This window comes from Ascidiella aspersa, chromosome 6 (assembly GCF_963924565.1).
Source record: "Ascidiella aspersa chromosome 6, kaAscAspe10.2, whole genome shotgun sequence".
In the NCBI taxonomy this organism is placed as follows: Eukaryota; Metazoa; Chordata; class Ascidiacea; order Phlebobranchia; family Ascidiidae; genus Ascidiella; species Ascidiella aspersa.
This window is the reverse complement of record NC_139452.1, coordinates 22,761,078-22,780,159: the sequence shown is the minus strand read 5'-3', so window position 1 is coordinate 22,780,159 and position 19,082 is coordinate 22,761,078. Positions and strand designations below refer to the sequence as shown.

At 39.3% G+C, this 19,082-nt stretch overlaps 2 protein-coding genes across 2 annotated transcripts; both read left to right on the top strand.

Moving 5' to 3' along the window:
- The first annotated feature begins 488 nt into the window (after positions 1-488).
- Positions 489-5,817, top strand: LOC146140837 (uncharacterized). The gene is made up of 4 exons (XM_083391769.1): positions 489-1,863; positions 3,344-3,492; positions 3,669-3,727; positions 3,947-5,817. Exons 1-4 carry the CDS (start codon positions 1,435-1,437, stop codon positions 5,254-5,256), a joined length of 1,947 nt encoding a protein of 648 aa, XP_083247895.1. The 5' UTR covers positions 489-1,434; the 3' UTR covers positions 5,257-5,817.
- A 5,473-nt stretch (positions 5,818-11,290) lies between these two features.
- On the top strand, positions 11,291-18,982 carry LOC146140836 (arrestin domain-containing protein 17-like). The gene is made up of 9 exons (XM_083391407.1): positions 11,291-11,484; positions 11,921-12,037; positions 12,505-12,600; positions 15,729-15,856; positions 16,498-16,674; positions 17,038-17,128; positions 17,553-17,653; positions 17,894-17,987; positions 18,595-18,982. The coding sequence occupies exons 1-9, from the start codon at positions 11,373-11,375 to the stop codon at positions 18,768-18,770; spliced, it is 1,092 nt and encodes a 363-aa protein (XP_083247533.1). The 5' UTR covers positions 11,291-11,372; the 3' UTR covers positions 18,771-18,982.
- Positions 18,983-19,082: the final 100 nt, after the last annotated feature.

Below are 19,082 nucleotides of genomic sequence, written 5' to 3'. Positions count from 1 at the left end.
CGCGAACACGAAAATCTGTTTTGGTCTGTAATCGTAATCCCAATTTCCTGCGTTCGCCATCTCGCCACGAGGCATTGTCGCGAGGCCGCTGAGTCAGTGACTTGCAATGAGCGCCCGACCTACCTTGAGCTGCCAGTTCAGCTGCTTGGCGGGCGCGGCGGCGGCGGAAAGCAAGTGAGCCGGATCGGCCAGGTCCGGAAAAATAGCCCGGGGCCCGGAAAGTTGATCGTGCCATCTCGGCTGGCTTATAAACAACGTAGTAGAGAAGCGCGCACGAGCGGCGCCTTGTTGATTTGCGAGTGCGCGCGAACTTGCGAGAAAGTCGTCCGGCCTGAGAGCAGGAGCAGCAGAAGCAGAGCCAGTACAGTTTGGCGGCGACCCGTCGGAGCGGTTTCGGGGAAGTGCTGGCGGTTTCACTATTCACGTTAGCGAGGCCTTGTGCTGCCTTTGCCCTATCGAATGGGTTGATACGTGAGAGTGGCCATGCTCGCACAGCTGGATGCGGGACCACTGTCGCGGTCGTTTTTTTAGCGCAGCCTGCCCCGCTTAAAAGGGTGCGGAATGCTTTTGTAAGTGAGTGTGTCGCAGGCCGCTACTGGAAGTTCGTTTCAAAGTGAAGCAGAATATAGAGAAATGTTCCCTTTACAGAACACAGCATACATAGTTGAACGTTTAGTTTTTAGGTTAACCCTACAGTGAGAAATGGAGCACGGCATGCATTAGTTGTAGATTTAGAGAAAGTTATAAATACATATTGATGTGTAAACAGCGGAGCAGCAAACATAGCTTAGTATAAATGATGAAAAAGTTGTCAAGAAAAAGTAAAGGAATCTCATTTGTCGCTATCAAAAGGGAAATACGAATTTCGCTAGGAGTTATGCAGTGTCGTGAATTAATTAGCCGTATGTCTAATATTTCAACTTTCTCGAATGGAACCAAAGGTTATCTTTGGTAATCAAGTGACTTAATGCCTAACAGTCATTAAATCGGATAACTTTTGTAACTAATAAATAAAGAATAAAACAATAAACTTGGGCATGTATTTCAAATGTTGGAATTTAGAAATAGCTGTGGTGGCAAATCAAGAGATTAACCATTTAAGGGAAGCTTATAAATGCGACAAACGAGATGTTTTGCCGCAATCGTGCCGTTTAGATAGATTTCTTCGTAGTCTAAGTTGGTGTGACGTTGTTCACGTGGAAGTTTGTTAAATTGTATTTATAGATTAACCGAGCTTAATGCCACAGAGATTGCGACGAATTCGCAGAGGATTACGTAAATGCCAAATTCGCTTCAAATGCCAGAGGGATTTTCCTGCCTAGTTTGACGGCGTCGAAAGAGACAATTATTTTCGTTTTAAGAACTTTACTAATTGATTTTTTTAGAAAAAAAAAAACAATTCTATAAAAACGATTGAAATGTGCACGCGATAGAATGAAGCGCGTCAACGGCGATCGATTGGTCGCACAGCGAGGAAGTTACGTTCTAAACTCGAGCAGTCATTTCGGCGGAATCATGAAATCGCTCGACGATCAGCGAAAGCGCAAAGACAAATCGCTTTGTGACACCACATTAGTGGTCGACGGGAACAGCCTAATGGCCCACAAGTCGGTGCTGTCGGCTTGCAGCGGTTACTTCAAGAAGCGCTTCGCAGCCGAAACGAAGCAATCAGAAACCGAATGCGGTGAACATTCGTCAAAAAAACGCAAACGCACCCAGTTTGGCGACTTACCTTACGTCATAACCTTGCCGGGTCTTCCCTTAAAGCCGTTCGCGCAAGTGCTCGAATACATGTACACCTCAAGACTGCACATTACCAAAGACAGTGCGTACAAGATACTGCTGGTGTCTTGCATGTTGCAGGTATGTAACAAAACACTACAGTAGCCTATGTATAATGTTTTCCAACGATAAAGAAACTGTTGCTTTCTTGGGCGCAACTATATGACGCACACATCACGAGGCATGCTGTGGGCGGGTCGGTCAAACGAACAAAACATATATACGTGGCTTTCGACCACTCAGAAAACTCTTGAACAAATCGATTATGCAATATTGTACAAAAACGCAGAGTATTTCGTGTATATTCTTTAAAAACAAATTTGGTGACTTATAAAGGTTAAAAAACTGTTTTAACGGGACATTGCGCATTAATCGAGCATCTGTCCTATGCTATTATTAAGTTTTAAAATATATGAACTTTACGCACCGGCCTTCTTTTTAACAGAAACATTAAGCAATTGAAATTAATGCGTAATTAGGTGTTCGCGGTATTTAAATTGCAGTGCTATTACGGCCGCAATATTTAGGCTGGGGATAAAATTACCCGCAGAATTCTTGTGGGGAACAAGTAACAGTACAGCAATTATTCGCGTGCCTAATTTGACAATTAGCCAATTAAAGACAGCCTAAATCAAGCAAAGTAGCTTTTACCGAGGGTAAAATGTTTTCATTTTGTCCAAAGCCGTAATTCTACTTCTAGTGCTGCGTTTGGCAGAAAACAATTTTCGACGGTAAAATTTCGACGGTAAAAGTTCTAGCAAGCGTAATGACGGAATTTATTTCAATTCTTTCCCATATTTCCCAGTTCAGCAAAACTAGGCCGCGTTTACCTAAAAAATTAAGTTTAGTTAGACATTAAATAATCCAAATCTTTTTTGTGTGTTCTGGCTAAAGTGACGTGATAGGCCGGGGTTATGGATCATGTTGCTCGACCGTTTCAAAAATATGCTCTTATGAAATTTATTTTTTCTTCGATTTTAAATGTACAAACTTTTATGCAGACATTTTTTCGGGAGGTTTCTCAACAGTTATCGGAGCTTGAGATTATTAATTCCTTTTTACATTTATAAACCGTTTTATGTAGAAGGTTTTCGAGAGTTTTGTTAACAGTGGTCGGAGCTTAGCAACAATACTATGAGGCTGTGTTTACTTACACATCGCCAGTTTAAATTAGAAAATTATGTAACTTCTGGACACATCCGATTTAAATAACTAAACTACCAGTAGTTGTTTCTCGCCTTGTCGAGTGCATTAAACATCCACTAAAATAGAAAAACAAGCGGCACGCACTCAACAACGATTCATACATCCAATCAGTGACGTCAATTTGAGGTACGTCGTTTTGCATACAATGCCCAAGGCAAACTTCCGTCGTGCTCGGTTCATGTAAGGCCGCGGTCGTCCGCGCTTTCGTCCAAAACAAATGAAGACGAAGCCAGCTTTGCCCGAATCCGTAATGCTCCCGCCTTGAAATTAATGCCAGTAGCAAGAGCGCTGGCGCTTAGTTATGTTTATAAAACGTATCGCGAGCTTATAGCTAACCGTTACCTTACTCTCCAAGGTCGACCGATTGACCAACACCTGCCTGGCCGTTTTCAAGCGCGAAAAGACGTGGGCAACCGACGGCTTCACCTTGGCCAGCGGTGACGTCATACGCGTAAACAGCAACCTGATCAAGCTGGAATCGAACCGCCAGGCTGAAGTAAAAAGGTAAGTCCGCGAAATTCCAACGGGTGCGAGTCACCATGGTTTAACCCGAAAGAACTAAATTCCAACAGTTTTGAAATCGTTAGACGGAAACCACCCGAGATATAGGCAGATCGTGTGCAAATATCGCAGACACGTGATTCATCCTGTTTTTTAAAACTTATTTTTTGTTTATTTAGTGCGAAAACGAAGACGATGAAAGTAAAATCGAAACCCGGTACCGGAAACAACAACACAGGTAATTCTATGTTTGCTACCCCTAGAATTTTGATCCTTTTACTACTTAAATTATGGCTTTAATTTGCCGTTTTTATAAATGTATAAAAACTGTAGCTGTTATATTATCTGATGTAAGTTGTGGTTGACTATTTAGCAAGGGCTATCGGTGCCGAGAGGCAAATCCTGTTTAAAGAACCACAGGCAAACAAATAACGAATCAACACCCGTCGCATTTCAGAAACCAAAATAATCGCCGACAAAGTGGTCGATGGGCGACCGACAACAACTGAAGTTTCATCGCCCCCTCCTATTCAACGCGCTGACGTCCACCACAAACCGACAATCACTGAATACAAGGCCAAGGCTCACATCATTCAAACAACAAGTTCGTTTCCGAGCAGCAGAAGCCCAGCTGCTTCTCCGGGAGCGATGCAACCGACAGTGACGTCACGGATCGACGTACAAGCCCCAGAGCGCCCTTGCGTGGCGGATCGTACAAGTGGACTCGACAAGCGGCGTAGTCGCACCGTTAGCGAAGGTCCACCAGCGGGCCATGCAAACAACGCTTGCCTTCGTCCGCGATTCCGCGCCAAAGCCCTGGTCGGACTCGATTTTGAAAGCGCAAGCGGCAAAAAGGAGTCGGGCGAAAGGCCAAAGAAGCGGAAAATTTCGCACGGCGTGTTCGTGCGTCGCCAGCGACAGGAGCGCAGCAGTTCCGACGCGGAGTTGAACCAGAAATCACAGCTTCTTGACAGCGCGAGAACGCCTTCTGTCGGACAAAGAGTCGGAAGCGAAAACGCGATCGACAACGCCGCCTTGCTGTCTTATTTCAACCCGCAGCTTGGCGGTCTGGCTTACCCCTTCTCGTTCGACCCAGCCTACATTAGCATGCTGATGGAGGCGTACAGCGGCAGGCAGCCAGTCTACAACCACGTCGGCACATTTTCGCCACATCTAATGCGCGAACGAAGCGTAAACTCGCCCCTGCTGACAGACCTTGGAGTTTTTGTGCACCAGTCGCCCTTGCCCGCCGCTTACCCGCATTTACTAACCCAACCCGCAAAGGAGACGAAGCCCCCCGTGCTATATCCACTCGTAAACCCAGCTTCGCCTATAAAACGCCCCGCTTCTTTCGACACCGGCAAGGACTACTACCACGACTATCACCAAGCATCGGCCGCAAAATCCTTCGGCGATCTCGGATATGATTCGCCACCGCCGGCTGAGATCGCCCAATCGCCCGTCAGCAGTCAACAGGTGAAGAGCCACCACCACCCTGACATTTCCTACATAAAGCACTTGCGCAAACGTAAGCTGCTGTCTGCTCTCCACAGCTCAGGTACGGACACCGAGAGCGCGGGCTGCGCAAGTGACAGCGGTGCCAGTCACAGTTGCTTCTCGAACACGATTCAAGACCTCTCGGTTGCTTCTATACCGAGTGTGCACGTCATGGCGCCAGTCGTCAACGACGTGGTGGCGATGCGAAGATGTGACTCGAACCCTGTGTCGACCACCGACCTGAAAATGCACCAGCAGTGCGTCGTTTAGCCGAGCTGCCTTCGTCTTTTATCGATTTATTTGTTCGTTCGTTCTTGTTGTTTTTGCACGAGTTCCTTTGCGTGATTTCGCCCGCCTCCTTTTTGCGCCGCACACTACCAGAGTCAATATCTTGCCATTTCGAGTTTGTATTGCTTTGCTTGGACGACGGGACGCCTTGCAACGGCCCCTGATTGACCTTGCTTGTGTTTTTTGTACAAATAGTACTATTTACATACGCTCACTATTGTAACTTTATTGTGAAAAACAAAGTTGTCGACTGCCAGAAACGGCAGTAAATTTCCTTTCAGTGCAGAATTGTCGACGTCTCGTCCGTATACCTTGTAAATTGTCCGTTTAGATTGTAAATTGAACTTTGCTGTGTTGCATAATGAAGCATACGTTTACAAATGTCTATTCTAATTGCGAGTTTCGTCTGAATTGTACAAACTGTTCCATACAAAGCTGTGCCGGTTTTTGATTCAATCTCTCACGTTTTCCTTCTGTGGCGCTTCGGTGAAGGTGTAAATTATTGTTACGTCATCCAGGTTTGGTTACCATTTCGTGAAAAAAATCCGCAAATACAACTTAACTTTGAAAAAAAGGCTCTATTTTCACAGGTTGTACATTCAAGTTAAAAGCAAAGAGCTGCCCGAAAATATGGCGAGTTAAGCGACTTGAGATCATTAAAATTAAATGTGAAATTATTCTCAATCAGAAATCAACTAACATCCGAACCGTGCTATAGGCTACATAAGGATCTGAGTTTGCCGTGTGCTACTGTGACAAGGTAGTTGACAATTCGAGATTTCATGGGCCGAAAATGTCCCAAAAAAGTTGAATTATTTTTTAAGCTAAAATCAAAATATCAGTTAAATAGTATTAAACTCTATTAGTGGTTGTCAAGCTTTTTTAGCTTGCGGCACACTAATAAATTATACAAAATTCGTGGCACACTTAATACTATAACTTGACAATTGTCCTTAACACACGGAAAATCAACAATTAAACATCTTAATATGATTCATTTTTCTAGGAATAGTGTTCATTTAAGTCACACATGATTGGCTTCATGTCCATTTGTAATACAAGTATGATGTTTGTAATATTACAAAGTTTCGCGACGCAAACTTAACAATTTCTCGAGGCACACTATAGCGGCCGAAAGTATGGAAAATCACTGCTCTCTATTTTACAATTTGTACGGGGTTAATGACGAATTTGAAAAATAGCTGTTCACCGAATTAAAAAGAATATGTAGAATGCTACGCAAAGTAAAATATGGTAGTTTTCGATGGTCGTTTAACGAATCGTTTTCTAGATTTGCTCTAGTGTGATCGACGTATGCATGTTAACAAGACTGCACACTACACAGGCTTGTTGCTTTGGGGTCATGTTTACTGCAGTCCATGAAGAGTAAGAATTGAAGCTTAACAACAGGTTATGCCTTTAGCTAAATTGCTATGTGATTTATAGCGGCAACCTTGCTACTATTTGCTATGGGCGCCTTCGAGGATTTTAAATGAGTTTTTGTACACCTCAAGCCAAAATTAATCAGTATCAGTTTTTGCTCTTTCCATTCTGTTGACAAACACTATTATGCTAAAAGCTAAAATACTTTATGTTGTAGTAATGGTAAATGTATTTCATTGATTTTATTTGCAAAACGGTTTACTTCTACCGAACAATCAGTGAAACACTAAAAAGTGGTTTCAAAAAAACAAATTTTTAATAAATTACAATAAATGAAAGTAGAATGTCCACAGAAATATGCTGTTTAAATATGAAGTAGTGGCACCATTTAGCCACTATAATAACAATCCAATTTTTTTTATACCAAAATTATGCGTCCAGCATGCTTATCGGGCAACTTGCGTGATTTGTTTTATATTTCATTACTAATGCCTCTAATAATTTCTTTCCTGAAAACACATAGCTACAAATAATTTAGTATGCTGTTGCTGCCAGGCATTGTTTTTCTGGCAAAATTTTATTGAAGTATACCAACGTTTCGACCACCTTTTCGGGCAATCTTCTTCAGGGAAATATAACTACAACCATAGGCAAAATAAAATATATATACCAGACAAACAGGAAAAACGACAATGGGTCGTTCTAAAATCTAAACCACGAGATGCGAAAAACAAGATAAACACCCGATAGCCGGACAAAGCAACAACTACGGCTGCAACTTTCTTAAGCCCGCTACTATACAGAAAATGATATGAAGGAGCAAGTAAGCGTCTTGCTTAATGTTCATTGGTTGGTATGCTCATATATCGCCCATGATTCCAGAAAGGCCGGGTGAAGGTAGTCTATCTCTCGAGTCACAATACACGATCATTCAAAGTCGATAAAAATAAGTTCTGGTGGTATATATGTGTTAAACCAACGTTTCGGCTTACTATTCGAAAAGCCTTTGTCGGGGAATGACGCACATGGCCAACAGGTTGCAAAATAAAATGACACAAAGAAAAAGAAGATAAAATGTGCGAGATAACGCTCAAAAATATACAGGGAGGAGACAACGCACATCTCAGTTGTTATCTTTCAGCACCTGTCAGTACGGCGTTGGAAACAAAACGTCTGTTTTTGATGTTCATGGTGTCCGGCCTTTGGTGTATATGCCAGGATTTCCGAAACAGACGTTTACGGTAATCGCCTTCTTTTGCAATTTGTACATTTGTACAGGCCATAGCAAATTAAACTACGCTTTGAAACTACCATATACGCTTTAAAACTACCATCTGTATAGGATTGGATGCCCCCCAAATGGAATGTGTGATTTTTGCCACCCAGAAACCACTGAACATTTTCTAGTTCATTGCAAAGGATACTCTAACATTAGAAATAATCTTAAACTATTTTTAATAACCTAAATGTTGAATATAACTTGAAGAACCTTCTGCTTAATGAAAATAGTATTAAGTTACTAACTGAATTTGTACTAAACTCTGGTCGCAGATTGTGACTAATCAAATAACTTTTATTTTTTTCTCGTTGTTTAGTTTAGACCAGTACTCCGCAACCGGTGTGCCGCGAGACCATGCCAGTTGTGCCGCGACGTTCCTGGAGGTGTTTAGTTGCGTTTTTTTTAGTTACATCAAGGCAGGAATTTCAACCTTATGTAATAATAATTATGGTGTAACTTATAAATTATCCTTAACATTTAAATATAAAACCTTTGTTACGTTGAATCGCCGGAAATCGAATTTAAAACATTTTTTTAGATAATACAATAACAGGAGTATAAATAAACAGAAAATGTTTTCTAACCACGATAGAATAAGATCTAAAATCGTCTAAAAAAACACCTAAACCTGTCGAAATAAAAGTTGATGGAATAAGGCTTTAAATGGATAAAATATTGCCTGAAACGTAAGAAGAGGGTATGATACTGTTTGAGGAGTGGTAGGTAATCGATGGGGTTAAATATTATATGAGGGTTGGAAATGGAAGCATTAGAGGAGTTGGTGATGAGTTTAGGGGTGAGGTTTGAGGTTAGGCAAAAGGCTGATAGGTCTTATTCTCACAGTTTGGGTGTTATCTGACAGGTTAGGACTTAATCCGATTTAGACGGTTTTACGACTATAGGTGTTAGTCCTATTTTGATCTGATTCCTAACTGTGTTTTATTCCGTTAACGTGGCTGGAGTCCCTGTAGCCGTCTAAGGATGCTTGAAGAAGGCGGTCTGAAGATGTTTTAACCCGTCTAAAAATGTTTTAGGAAGACCGTAAAATCAGAGTATAAAAGAATGTAAAATGTCAAATTTTCGGCGCCTTCGGCGCATTTCATCCTAAATCTCACGTTTTTTGGGGGCGTTTTTTTTATTGCTTTTGCTGTCTATTATTGATCGTCATATATTTTGTAGGTGTGCTGCCTAATTTTTTAGCTCTGTTGGTGTGCCGCAAGTTAAAAAAAAGTTGCAGAGCACTGGACTGAAGGTTGTTTTTCAGCTATATCAAAAAATTGACCCGGTTGGTGGTCTATTGCAGTGTTTCTTAATCAGGTGAATGGTTCACCCAAGGGTAAATACATTTTTTGCAGGGGTGAACCAACCAAAAGCGGTGAATAAGGGTGAACCGTCAAAAATGGATGATAGCTTGCGAGCAGGGCGGATATTCCGGGTGTTCATTTTGTGCTGTTAGATAGACGAGATAGTTTTATCAAATCATGAGACAAAGGTGAATGACATCTGAAGATAGATGCTATGGGTGAACAAAACTAAAAAAGTTTAAGAAGCACTGGTCTATTGCACCAAATAAACCAAAACAAAAAACGAAAAAGAGCCCCATCAAAATTGATACCGTGTTGAAGATTATAGTATTTAACTTTAACTTCAGCCTTGCTTATGAAATAAAAAAGTTATTAAATTTTAGCCACGACCCTTTTGTGTATGTCCACTGCAGAGCATGCGATTAGTTTTTATTTGGGTCGTTGAATGGACGCTATATCTATTAAGTAGTTTGCTAACAAAGCGGTAGGTAAACAAACGCAGCACAGGGCAAACTACGGAAGGCGTGGTAAAGCTCTATGACTAGCCTTCACGTGACCAGGCGTTACGTGCGATATGCCTAAATTGACTTGAAAAAACGTGCTTGGTTAACCAATATGTGCTACATATGGTCGTTTTCCCGACAACAGTACTACAGCATTTAGAATTTATAAAATAACTCTATTATGTGCTCAAAGTAAAACATTACTTGTTTGTGGTAATATTGTGAACAAGTAACATTAAGACTTAGCTGTCAAAAAGGTGTCTAAAAGAGCAGAAAAACTGCAAAAGCAGTAGTTTTAAAGAGAGAAATTGTAAACCTAGTGTTACGAGGAAATCGTAAAATCAGTAGTCCAGCAGAATTACAGGATGTCTGATAGTTGATAATTACGAATTTGTAATAGCCAAATCCTGTTTGTGTTTTTTTACCTGTGGAAAGTTACCCTTGTCTGGGTATGTTAACTGTTTTTAACTGTTTATGTCAGCTGAATAGCAAAGTGTAGTATCTACAGTATCAAGTTTGAAAGTCCATTTGAAAGCAAATATTAGGTGATCCTATAGCAGTGGTTCTCAAACTTTTTTGTGCGCGACCCAAATTTGAGTTTTATGAGCATCTCACCCAAGCCTTAAACATAAAAAAATGTACTTTTTCTGATATGCATGAAATAGAAAAAAGACACAGACCATGAAACAATGATTGATGACAAACAAATGATTGATTTATTTTAGTGTGATTGGTGAAATTGAATTTTTTCCTTTATAATATCAGCGTGGCTTGTTTGAGCTTACACCAGCCTTAGCAGCTACTGTATAGCTGGCTGCCATCAAAACGTTCATAAAACCACTCAAGTTCGTTTGCGCAGGATTGAGTCACCATAGGGCGACCCATTTTTTGACCCTGTGCGGCCCATGTTTGGGTCGCGACCTATACTTTGAGAACCACTGTCCTATAGTGTTGTTCTTTTATCAGCTGCAGCTTACAATTTATACTCGGAGGTAACGACACTTCAATCCACTTTTACAAGACTATACGATTTTGTCTGTTTTAAGCAAGGCTATTCAGACAAAAGGCGCTATGCAAACTATGGCGTGTCGCATCGTGTGAACTTAACACTATAAAGTGGAATTTCCGGGAAATTTAACTAACAATGCTGTCCTTTCAAACAATATGCGAATCTCTTTTATGTGCCTAAAGCGCCATATATCCTTTCACATTAAAAGTTTTGCTAATATAAACCACAAAACGCAATTTTTCGTTCTTCGCTCGATTAGACTGGATTCATGCAATTCGCGTACTAGTTCTCCAGAACTAGAAGTGTTTTTAAGATTAATTGTTTTATAAGGTCACAACACGACGCAACTTTGTGACGTCATTCTGAAAATTTTCCATGTCATTCCAAAGAAAAATCCTAGCTCCACCCCTGGATAAATATAACCATTTTATCTTCTTTTAAACCATTCAATGTGATATACGAGGAGGTTTATTTATTTTATCTTACCAATGTAGCCTATTACAATGTTAACCAGGTTACATCCTATAAACACCAGGTACCTAAAAAGTGTTTCACTGAACTTAAATTAAGTTCTATAGATTTGGGATTCGTTCAAATTGTCTTCAGTTTATTTTGGAGGAATGGCGCCACAAGTTCAAGTCGTTTATGAGAGAGATTCGCACGTATTTCAACCTGGCGAAGTCGTTTCAGGAAAAGTGGTCATCTCTACCGATGAATCATTAAAATGCAGAGGTTCGTAGATTGTTTAAAAGTGCTAGATGTTTTTACATGGCAAGCTAACATAAAGGGCATCTGCGTTAGTCCTGATTGTTGTTCAATTGCAGTCTACTGCAGTATTTTATTATTTGCTCACAAGTCAACAGTTTTAAAATGTATTACTGTTTCGCTAAAACTATTCTGATTTCAATCTGCATTTCCTTGTAATTATTTGTCCACGTGCTAACGGAAAGCATTTGTTCAACACGCCATACATAGTAAGAAAAACAGTAAATTTTATAATTACATATAATAAACTATTTCACAGCAGCGTAATATATTGAACTAAAATGGTTCAATTTTTGAGATAGTTGAAATTTAACTTTTCGTTGGCAGTTCATTGCCTAATTTTAATTCGTATAATGCAGATTTACAAACTTTTTCATTTTTTACTTCAATTTCTTTACTGCAGCGGTAGAACTTCGTTATCGGGGAAAATCGCACAACAACTGGTATGATCACGCACGAAGGGCGTGTTACAGCAAACAAGAATATTATGTGGAAAACACTGTATCAGTTTGGCCTGCAAGTAAGAAAACGATTCACGCCGTATTCTACAAATATATACTTCCTAAACCAGTAATTTTTCAACTTTGTGTCGCTATACGCACCAATGTGCCCCCAACCCCCCACAGGTTCTTAGGTGTACCCTACTGCCAAACGTTTTGTATTTTTGGAAAATGTGAACCTGCGGGGCCCATGTTAACCTTTTCTGCAGGCTATGGAAGCACGCATAGTATGGCATGTAAACAAGTAGCGGGATTGGGCATAATACTTTAGAAAACTTTTAGTAGGCCCACTATGATATTTACCTATTATATTGCCGTTTATCAAGAAACAATGCCAAGTCACGATATTATTGTTTTTTTAAGTGTGCCGCAAGCTGAAAAAAGGCACTGAACCACTGGCCAAATCAAACATATCCGAGCTTTATTTACGAGTTGTTTTGGCGTTAATATAGCAAGAGAATGCCTTGTAAAACGCAGCTCTTTTCAGGTGGCCGTTCGTCGTCGGAAGAAAGTCTTCCAGCTGGCCTTAATGAGTTTCCATTCACATTTACCCTTCCTGACAACGCGCCTTGTACTTTTGAAGGTGAGTGCACACATTTTACTTCACATGTTTAAAACGAAATCTTGATTTATAATTTAAACCAGGGTTTCTCAACCGTGGCCGTCGGCCCCCTGGGGGCCACGAAGTGGTAATTAAGGGTTCACAGGCATAGGCGCCAGGGAATCACGGAGGTCATATCTCTCCCAAAAAATGATAAATATTGAACTCTTAGTGCTTTGTTTGTAGCATTTATGAGCAGTGTCACAACAGTCGATCACAGGCAAGCTACACCTACAATTGCCATACACTGTTATAGTAGGCTACTAAGTTTGCTGTACTTACTAATGTAGTTTTTACTACTTTTTAGTCATTTTGTTGGGGCTCGTTGAATGTTTTTTGAGGATTGCGTTAAAACTTAGCCAGTTGCTGCCTGAAACGGTTTGCTAGCATATTTATTTGTGTTCGATACGGCAGTTTAATATACAGGAAAAAGCGATCAAGCTATAACGAGCCTCGCTGGCGTGAAGTGACTAATGTACCGGTACTTTTAATCGTAGCTTCATTAGTCATTACTGATTCGTTGTAAATAGTTATTTGTTTATGCAAAACCAAAATGTCACCAATTTCAAAAATTGCCAGTTAACTTAAATTTGGGTTTATTATGACTGTAAAACTTTCTTGTAACGTTTTGTTATACATTTTTCAGACACGTTCTTTGACGCATTAGTATGGATGTTTAAAAGTAGAATGTTAAATCCTTTCTATTCGTTTGTCGCGGAAAGTTACGTCTAATCGTACGTATGCGGAAAGTTACGTCTAATCGTACGTATGTGAGTGACAATTTTTGATAAAGGCCTGGTCGCTGTGGCGAAACAATTACTCTGCTGCTTTATATGTAGCCATGAAGCGTGGCGTCAGCGTTTTAATTATCGGCCAATTACTTGCTGAGCTAATAGGAAACAATTTCTTTCATTTTTTGTTGCATTAGATTTTTCAACTGATCCTTGATGGATTTTTCGCCCTTATTCCAAATCCGAAGTCGTTTTTTGTCTACATGCCCTAGTCTTCATGCAATTTATATATTCATATTTTTTCTAAAAGCGGATTTGTGAATGCCTATACGTAGGTATACGTAATTAACCGAATCTTGGTCTCGTACTAACTAACTTCTGCCCCCTTAACAAATTAGCAGATTTGTAAACTTATTAGTAAAATCACAGTATCAATACGGGATGCATTTAAAGGTAAGTAGCACGCTATATGCTTAAATAAGCATCTAGTCTAGGAGAAACATTGAGTGCGTGAGGTCATGTAAGAAGCTACCAGAATTCGAAGCAGCCCAATAAGTATGCCATTGAAAAATGGGTTGTAGTAAAAAAGCTCCTTGAGTTAGCAGTCAAGAAAATGTATTCGCTAGTTAACCAAGTATTCGGTCTTAAATCTGCCATTTTTAACTCAAGCGGTTAGGTGTTGTCATGTACAATCCATTCCAACACAATGGAGGCTGTTTCTGGATAGCTCCAAGTAGAGCCTCAAATGTGTTCTGCTGCACAATCAAAACCTTTATTGAGGAGTCCCCATTGGTCACTCTTTATATATGAGAGAAACGCATAATTACCTAAAAGAGGTCATCAAGTTAGTTAAGTATCATGAGCACAACTAGATCATTTGTGTAGGAGTTATTGATGTAACAGTTCGTAAAGTCACTGGATAACGGTGGTGAATGTTTTCAAGACATACTTTTTGCACTTCCCAAGTTGTCGTTTGACAAAATTAAGGTGGGTGTAATTAATAAACCTCAGAGTCGCACCCAGTACGTCCTAATGACTTCATCAAAAGGATGAGTACCAAAAGGAAAGCCGCATGGCTATGTTTTGTGGCAGTTACAAAAAAAAATGCCACAAAAAATAGTTCTGGTTAGTACAATATGCTGCTAGCTTTTTGCGACCTTGGGTGCAACATGAGCATCGAGCTCCATTTCCTCAATAGTCACCTTGATAAATTGTGAAATTGTTGGTCTAATGCAGGGGTTCTTTTATCTTTTTTGTATGTTTTACCCTTTTAACAAAGATGAATATCAAATTTACCCCAAATATATAAACTGATGCTCATTTATTAAAACACAAAAGGAACAAATTACATCAGTTATATTCAGTGCGACTGCTGCTTGGATTTACCCCAGGTTCCTTGGATTTACCCCAGGTTAAGAACGGCTGGTCTAATGCCGTTGGGATAAAAACTAACGTGTAATGCCAGGTGCAGAGATTTCGCAATTCCCTTAAAGGGCGTTAAGTTGCAGAAGAAACATTCAATAGTAAAACGCATAACGTATAGGCTGTAGGGTTACTCAAGGTCAGTCTTAGGCCAATATTCAGCTCAAGAGGTTATACAGGCAAAGTTATAGCAATTCATTAATAAAACGAAAATCATCTTGACAAATGTAGTGACATCGCGAACAAATCAGTTATTTTAATTGAACAAATCAGTTATTTTAATTGAACAAATCAGTTATTTTAATTTTTTTTTTTTAATCTGTTTTGAACTGAGCCGAAGATAAAAGAAAACTTGCCAAGATTAAGCTTTGTAACTACTCTAATTTGTTAACTTAAATTAAAATAACTGATTTGTTCAATTTTTAGGAAACAAAGTCCATATATTCGTTGAATATGCCTAATGGCTGTGTTGGTTATTAACACGAAGAAGTAAAACTAATAAAAACATGTAAATACAATGCTAGGAAGTTTTATAAGCACGAGAGTTTGGAGCCTTTTAAAGGGGGCCACGAAGCGTGAACTGTTGAGAACCACGGTTTTAAACCCTGTATATAACTGTGTAACAAATAGGTCACCCGTCCGATATTATAATAGGCAACAAACCAATATCTCAAAACTTTAGAATCTTATCTATGTTAATATTCCATTGTAGCATATTCTGTCTGGAAAGTTTTTCTTTTAATATTTGAAGGGAAGTTCAATTGTGGCTCAAAATATTGTGTAATACACATCGTGTGTATAAAGCACGTATAAATTTTCCAATCATTTTTTAACATTTCCTTTTAAACTAAATCGCATTAAAGCAGACGGTCGTATAATTGTTACCTAATAAGGTATTGTGATACGGTATATTTACGAAGTATAGGGAATCCCCAGCCTAGCGTTCCTATTTTTCAGGAAAGGTAGGCTGGGTAAGGTACACCATTTTCATCAAGATTGACGTTCCCAACGGGCGAGATGTAAAATCGAAAAGCATGTTCACAGTCTTGCCAAAAGCGGACCTCAACGATCACAAAACTTCGCAGGTTGGTGCTCAACTTTGTCCTCTCAGAAAGTAATTGAACGATTTCTTATTGCACAAAAACGATATGTATAGTACAAGTTCATGTAACCCAGGGCCGGATCACGTCTTTTAGACAGTGTTGCAATGACTATCCATCGAAATTATTCAAAATTATTTCAACCGAGGTCTGAGTCGTCTGACCTACTTGAATTATTATATTAAAGACTAAAACACCATTGAAAATTTGGCTTAAAAGTTTCTGTGGTGCCCCTTCCCTTGGTGCCATAAGCACAGGCTTATTTTGCTTAAAGGTTAATCCAGCCCAGAAGTAACCGATGTAAGTGGTGAGTGGTTGTCGAATTCGCGGTCCTAAAGCTACAGATAAGCTATAGTTTTAATTCACGGTCGTTCCCAATCTTTTTTGTTAGAACAGAAATTAAACTCTGGATTATAATCTCTATATAGCCTCTATACGAGACTTTTTTTTTCCAGCTCATATATGTCAAATACAGCAATACCACATATAGCACAGACCACCAGTAGGCCTAAGATATTAATATAGTGCCACAGATTCCCCTCTAGAAATTACAAAATCTCCCCTGGTGGGTAATTCCCCCCTGGTTGGAAACCACTTTAAAAAACTAACACTTTTGCTTATTTAAGGAACCAGTGGTGGTAACGGAAGAAAAAAAGATGGGTTACTTTGGAGGGGAGCTTCTCAGTGTCAGAGGCGCGACCGACAAGGGCGGCTACGTTCCTGGTGAACCTATTGTCGTCAAACTGAACTTTACAAACAAAAGCAAAGAAGAAATAACAAAAATTGTAGTTGCACTGGAGCAGGTCTGTTTTCCCTGATCAATATAGTTTTGTTTAATAAAGTAAAGCGAAATCACCATGGTTTAAAGACAAACTTAATGTGCAAATTATATATCTCCTCACCCTTACACGTAAATGACGACAATGACTTTAAATGGGATAAAATATTCTTAGGACTTTCCTGTCTTAGTCAAAGTTAGTCATTAATAAGGTATATAGTCATTTAAAAGAGAGATATACATTCGCCAAAAAAACTAATGATGCCTTATTTTGTGGCGAAATATATTTCTCTCTTTCTAATGACTAGAACTTATTACCCTCTGACTTTGACTAATACAGGAAAGTATAAAAAATGTTTACTAGGGTTTATTCTTTTTTTTCAAATAGGTGTCATCGTTTCATGGCAAAGGCGCGGGAACATTGACTTACGTTAATAAAAGTACAGCCGCTGAAATAAAGGAGGCAACATCTCTTGGACGTAGGTTTCGAAAAAGAGAAAATTACGTGATTTGGCGAATATTTTATACTGATCGATGATCAGAGGGCTTTATTAGACTATGGCTATACCGATGATACGTCACCATGTTACTAGAAACATATTGCATTTGAACTGATTTCCCCTATGTTATTGAGTAATTGTCCCAAAAAACCACCCGAACGACAATATTTATCGGCCTTTTAGCTTTCCAGATTTTTAAATGACCATGCCCAAATAAAAATTACCCATGTCAGTTTTAAAACAGCATGTGAAAGTGATATGGTTTATGTTTACATCTGAGGAACATTTTTGCTTTCAAAAGACTTAACGAAAGTAAAATATTGAAAAATTACCCATAAATTTAATTCATAGTAAAACGAACTTATTTTGTGGTCGAACTTAACTATTCATTTCTGGATTCAAGTGCAAGAGGAGACAAAATGGAGTGGAAAGTTAATTGTTCCAAGCCTTCCACCATCTGATCTTCCCGGATGCACGATCATTGATCTACAGTATCGTCTAAAGGTAAATTGTGGGCTTTTAGCTATTTAGCTCAATTCAATTTCTATTCCTCTTGTAAACTTGTTTTTTTTCTAAAACGAGTGAGGTAAATAAAAACAAACAGAAAATTGACAGGTCGCTTAATTAACTTTTAACTGAAAGTCTTCTAAGTGCAAAAACGCCCCATTACTTTTTTGTTATTTTTTACCAACCCATATGAAGTGATGTAGCAGCTAGCCTACAAATTGCTTACCTTGTTTTTAGATCATAGTCGAATCGAAACGGAATATAAAATTGAAAATTCCCTTTCGTGTCGGGACGATGCCACTTCGTACATCGGGACATCACGAAGACAACTGTAAGCAAATTATCTTTTCCGATCCAGTGTATTTTAACTTTAGTGTAAAAAACATTTTACCAGAAAAAGGGGAAGCATCAAACTCTATTTTCGCCAATTTGAGCTATAGGCCTACAGTAGGTGAATGTAAATTTTTTTTCGCTCGCAAAATTGCAATTATTTTTTGGGGAATTTTGTCCAATTTTGATAAAATCGTATTAATTACGACAAAGGTAGGTATCTTGCGTCTTAAGGAAAGCTTGAAAATAAAGATATGCAAACCCAACCGATATAAAGGCATTGTTTAGCTTTGAGGGACTCAAAAACATTGTATTAATGTAGGCTTTTGTATTGAAAGTAACACGCCCGAACCTTAAACAAATGAATGAACAACTGTGAGGGTTTTTTATTTTGATTTTTTCTGACGTCACGCGTAAGATATATCTTAATGACGACAAGTTTCGACGTAACAGTTTGACGTTACGGTATGACGCAATTTTGAGACGTAATTACTCAAATATTTTTTCTGTGAAACACGTATTGCCTTGTCTAGTACCTTATACAGCCCTAGAACAAAGTCGGTCGCGAAATCACAGGCTCACCGAAAAGACGAAATGTGTTTTTTCAGCTCCTCCTCCAACATACGTTGCGAGCGTGTTCGGTTCGGTGGATGCCAAGGAGGAAGACGACGGTGACATGGACCAGGATTCGACATTTGCTCCCCTTTATGCGTATTACAACTGGGAGCGGCCATACGCTGCCCTTTCACAACAAATGCACGAGGTAGCCATCGAGAACAAGTAGAAGAACCTAATGCGAAATCTACACCGACATTGCAAACACGTTTTTCTTCAGAATGGATTAATGTTAGAGCTTTTTACTCTTATTCGCCCGTAAACCTCCAGTAGATACTAATAAAAGTAATATTCGTAAAGCTGCATGCAAATTGCTGGCAATTTTAAAATAAGGAGAAGTGAAAATGAATAGCCACGTTATTAAATGTTATTTACACAATACTTACTTGACTATTATTTCAGCAACGAATGTATAACTCAATAGGAAAAGTGCTGTATTGATCAAGGCTTAGGCTCTGTTTTGCTGCAAGTTAAAACAACA

Coding starts and splice junctions, on each gene's coding strand:
- LOC146140837 (XM_083391769.1), top strand. CDS start 1,435: ATGAAGCGCGTCAACGGCGATCGATTGGTCGCACAGCGAGGAAGTTAC. Junction 3,493..3,668: donor CGCCAGGCTGAAGTAAAAAG/GTAAGTCCGCGA, acceptor TTGTTTATTTAG/TGCGAAAACGAAGACGATGA. Junction 3,728..3,946: donor TACCGGAAACAACAACACAG/GTAATTCTATGT, acceptor GTCGCATTTCAG/AAACCAAAATAATCGCCGAC.
- LOC146140836 (XM_083391407.1), top strand. CDS start 11,373: ATGGCGCCACAAGTTCAAGTCGTTTATGAGAGAGATTCGCACGTATTT. Junction 17,654..17,893: donor ATCTACAGTATCGTCTAAAG/GTAAATTGTGGG, acceptor CCTTGTTTTTAG/ATCATAGTCGAATCGAAACG. Junction 17,988..18,594: donor GGGACATCACGAAGACAACT/GTAAGCAAATTA, acceptor GTGTTTTTTCAG/CTCCTCCTCCAACATACGTT.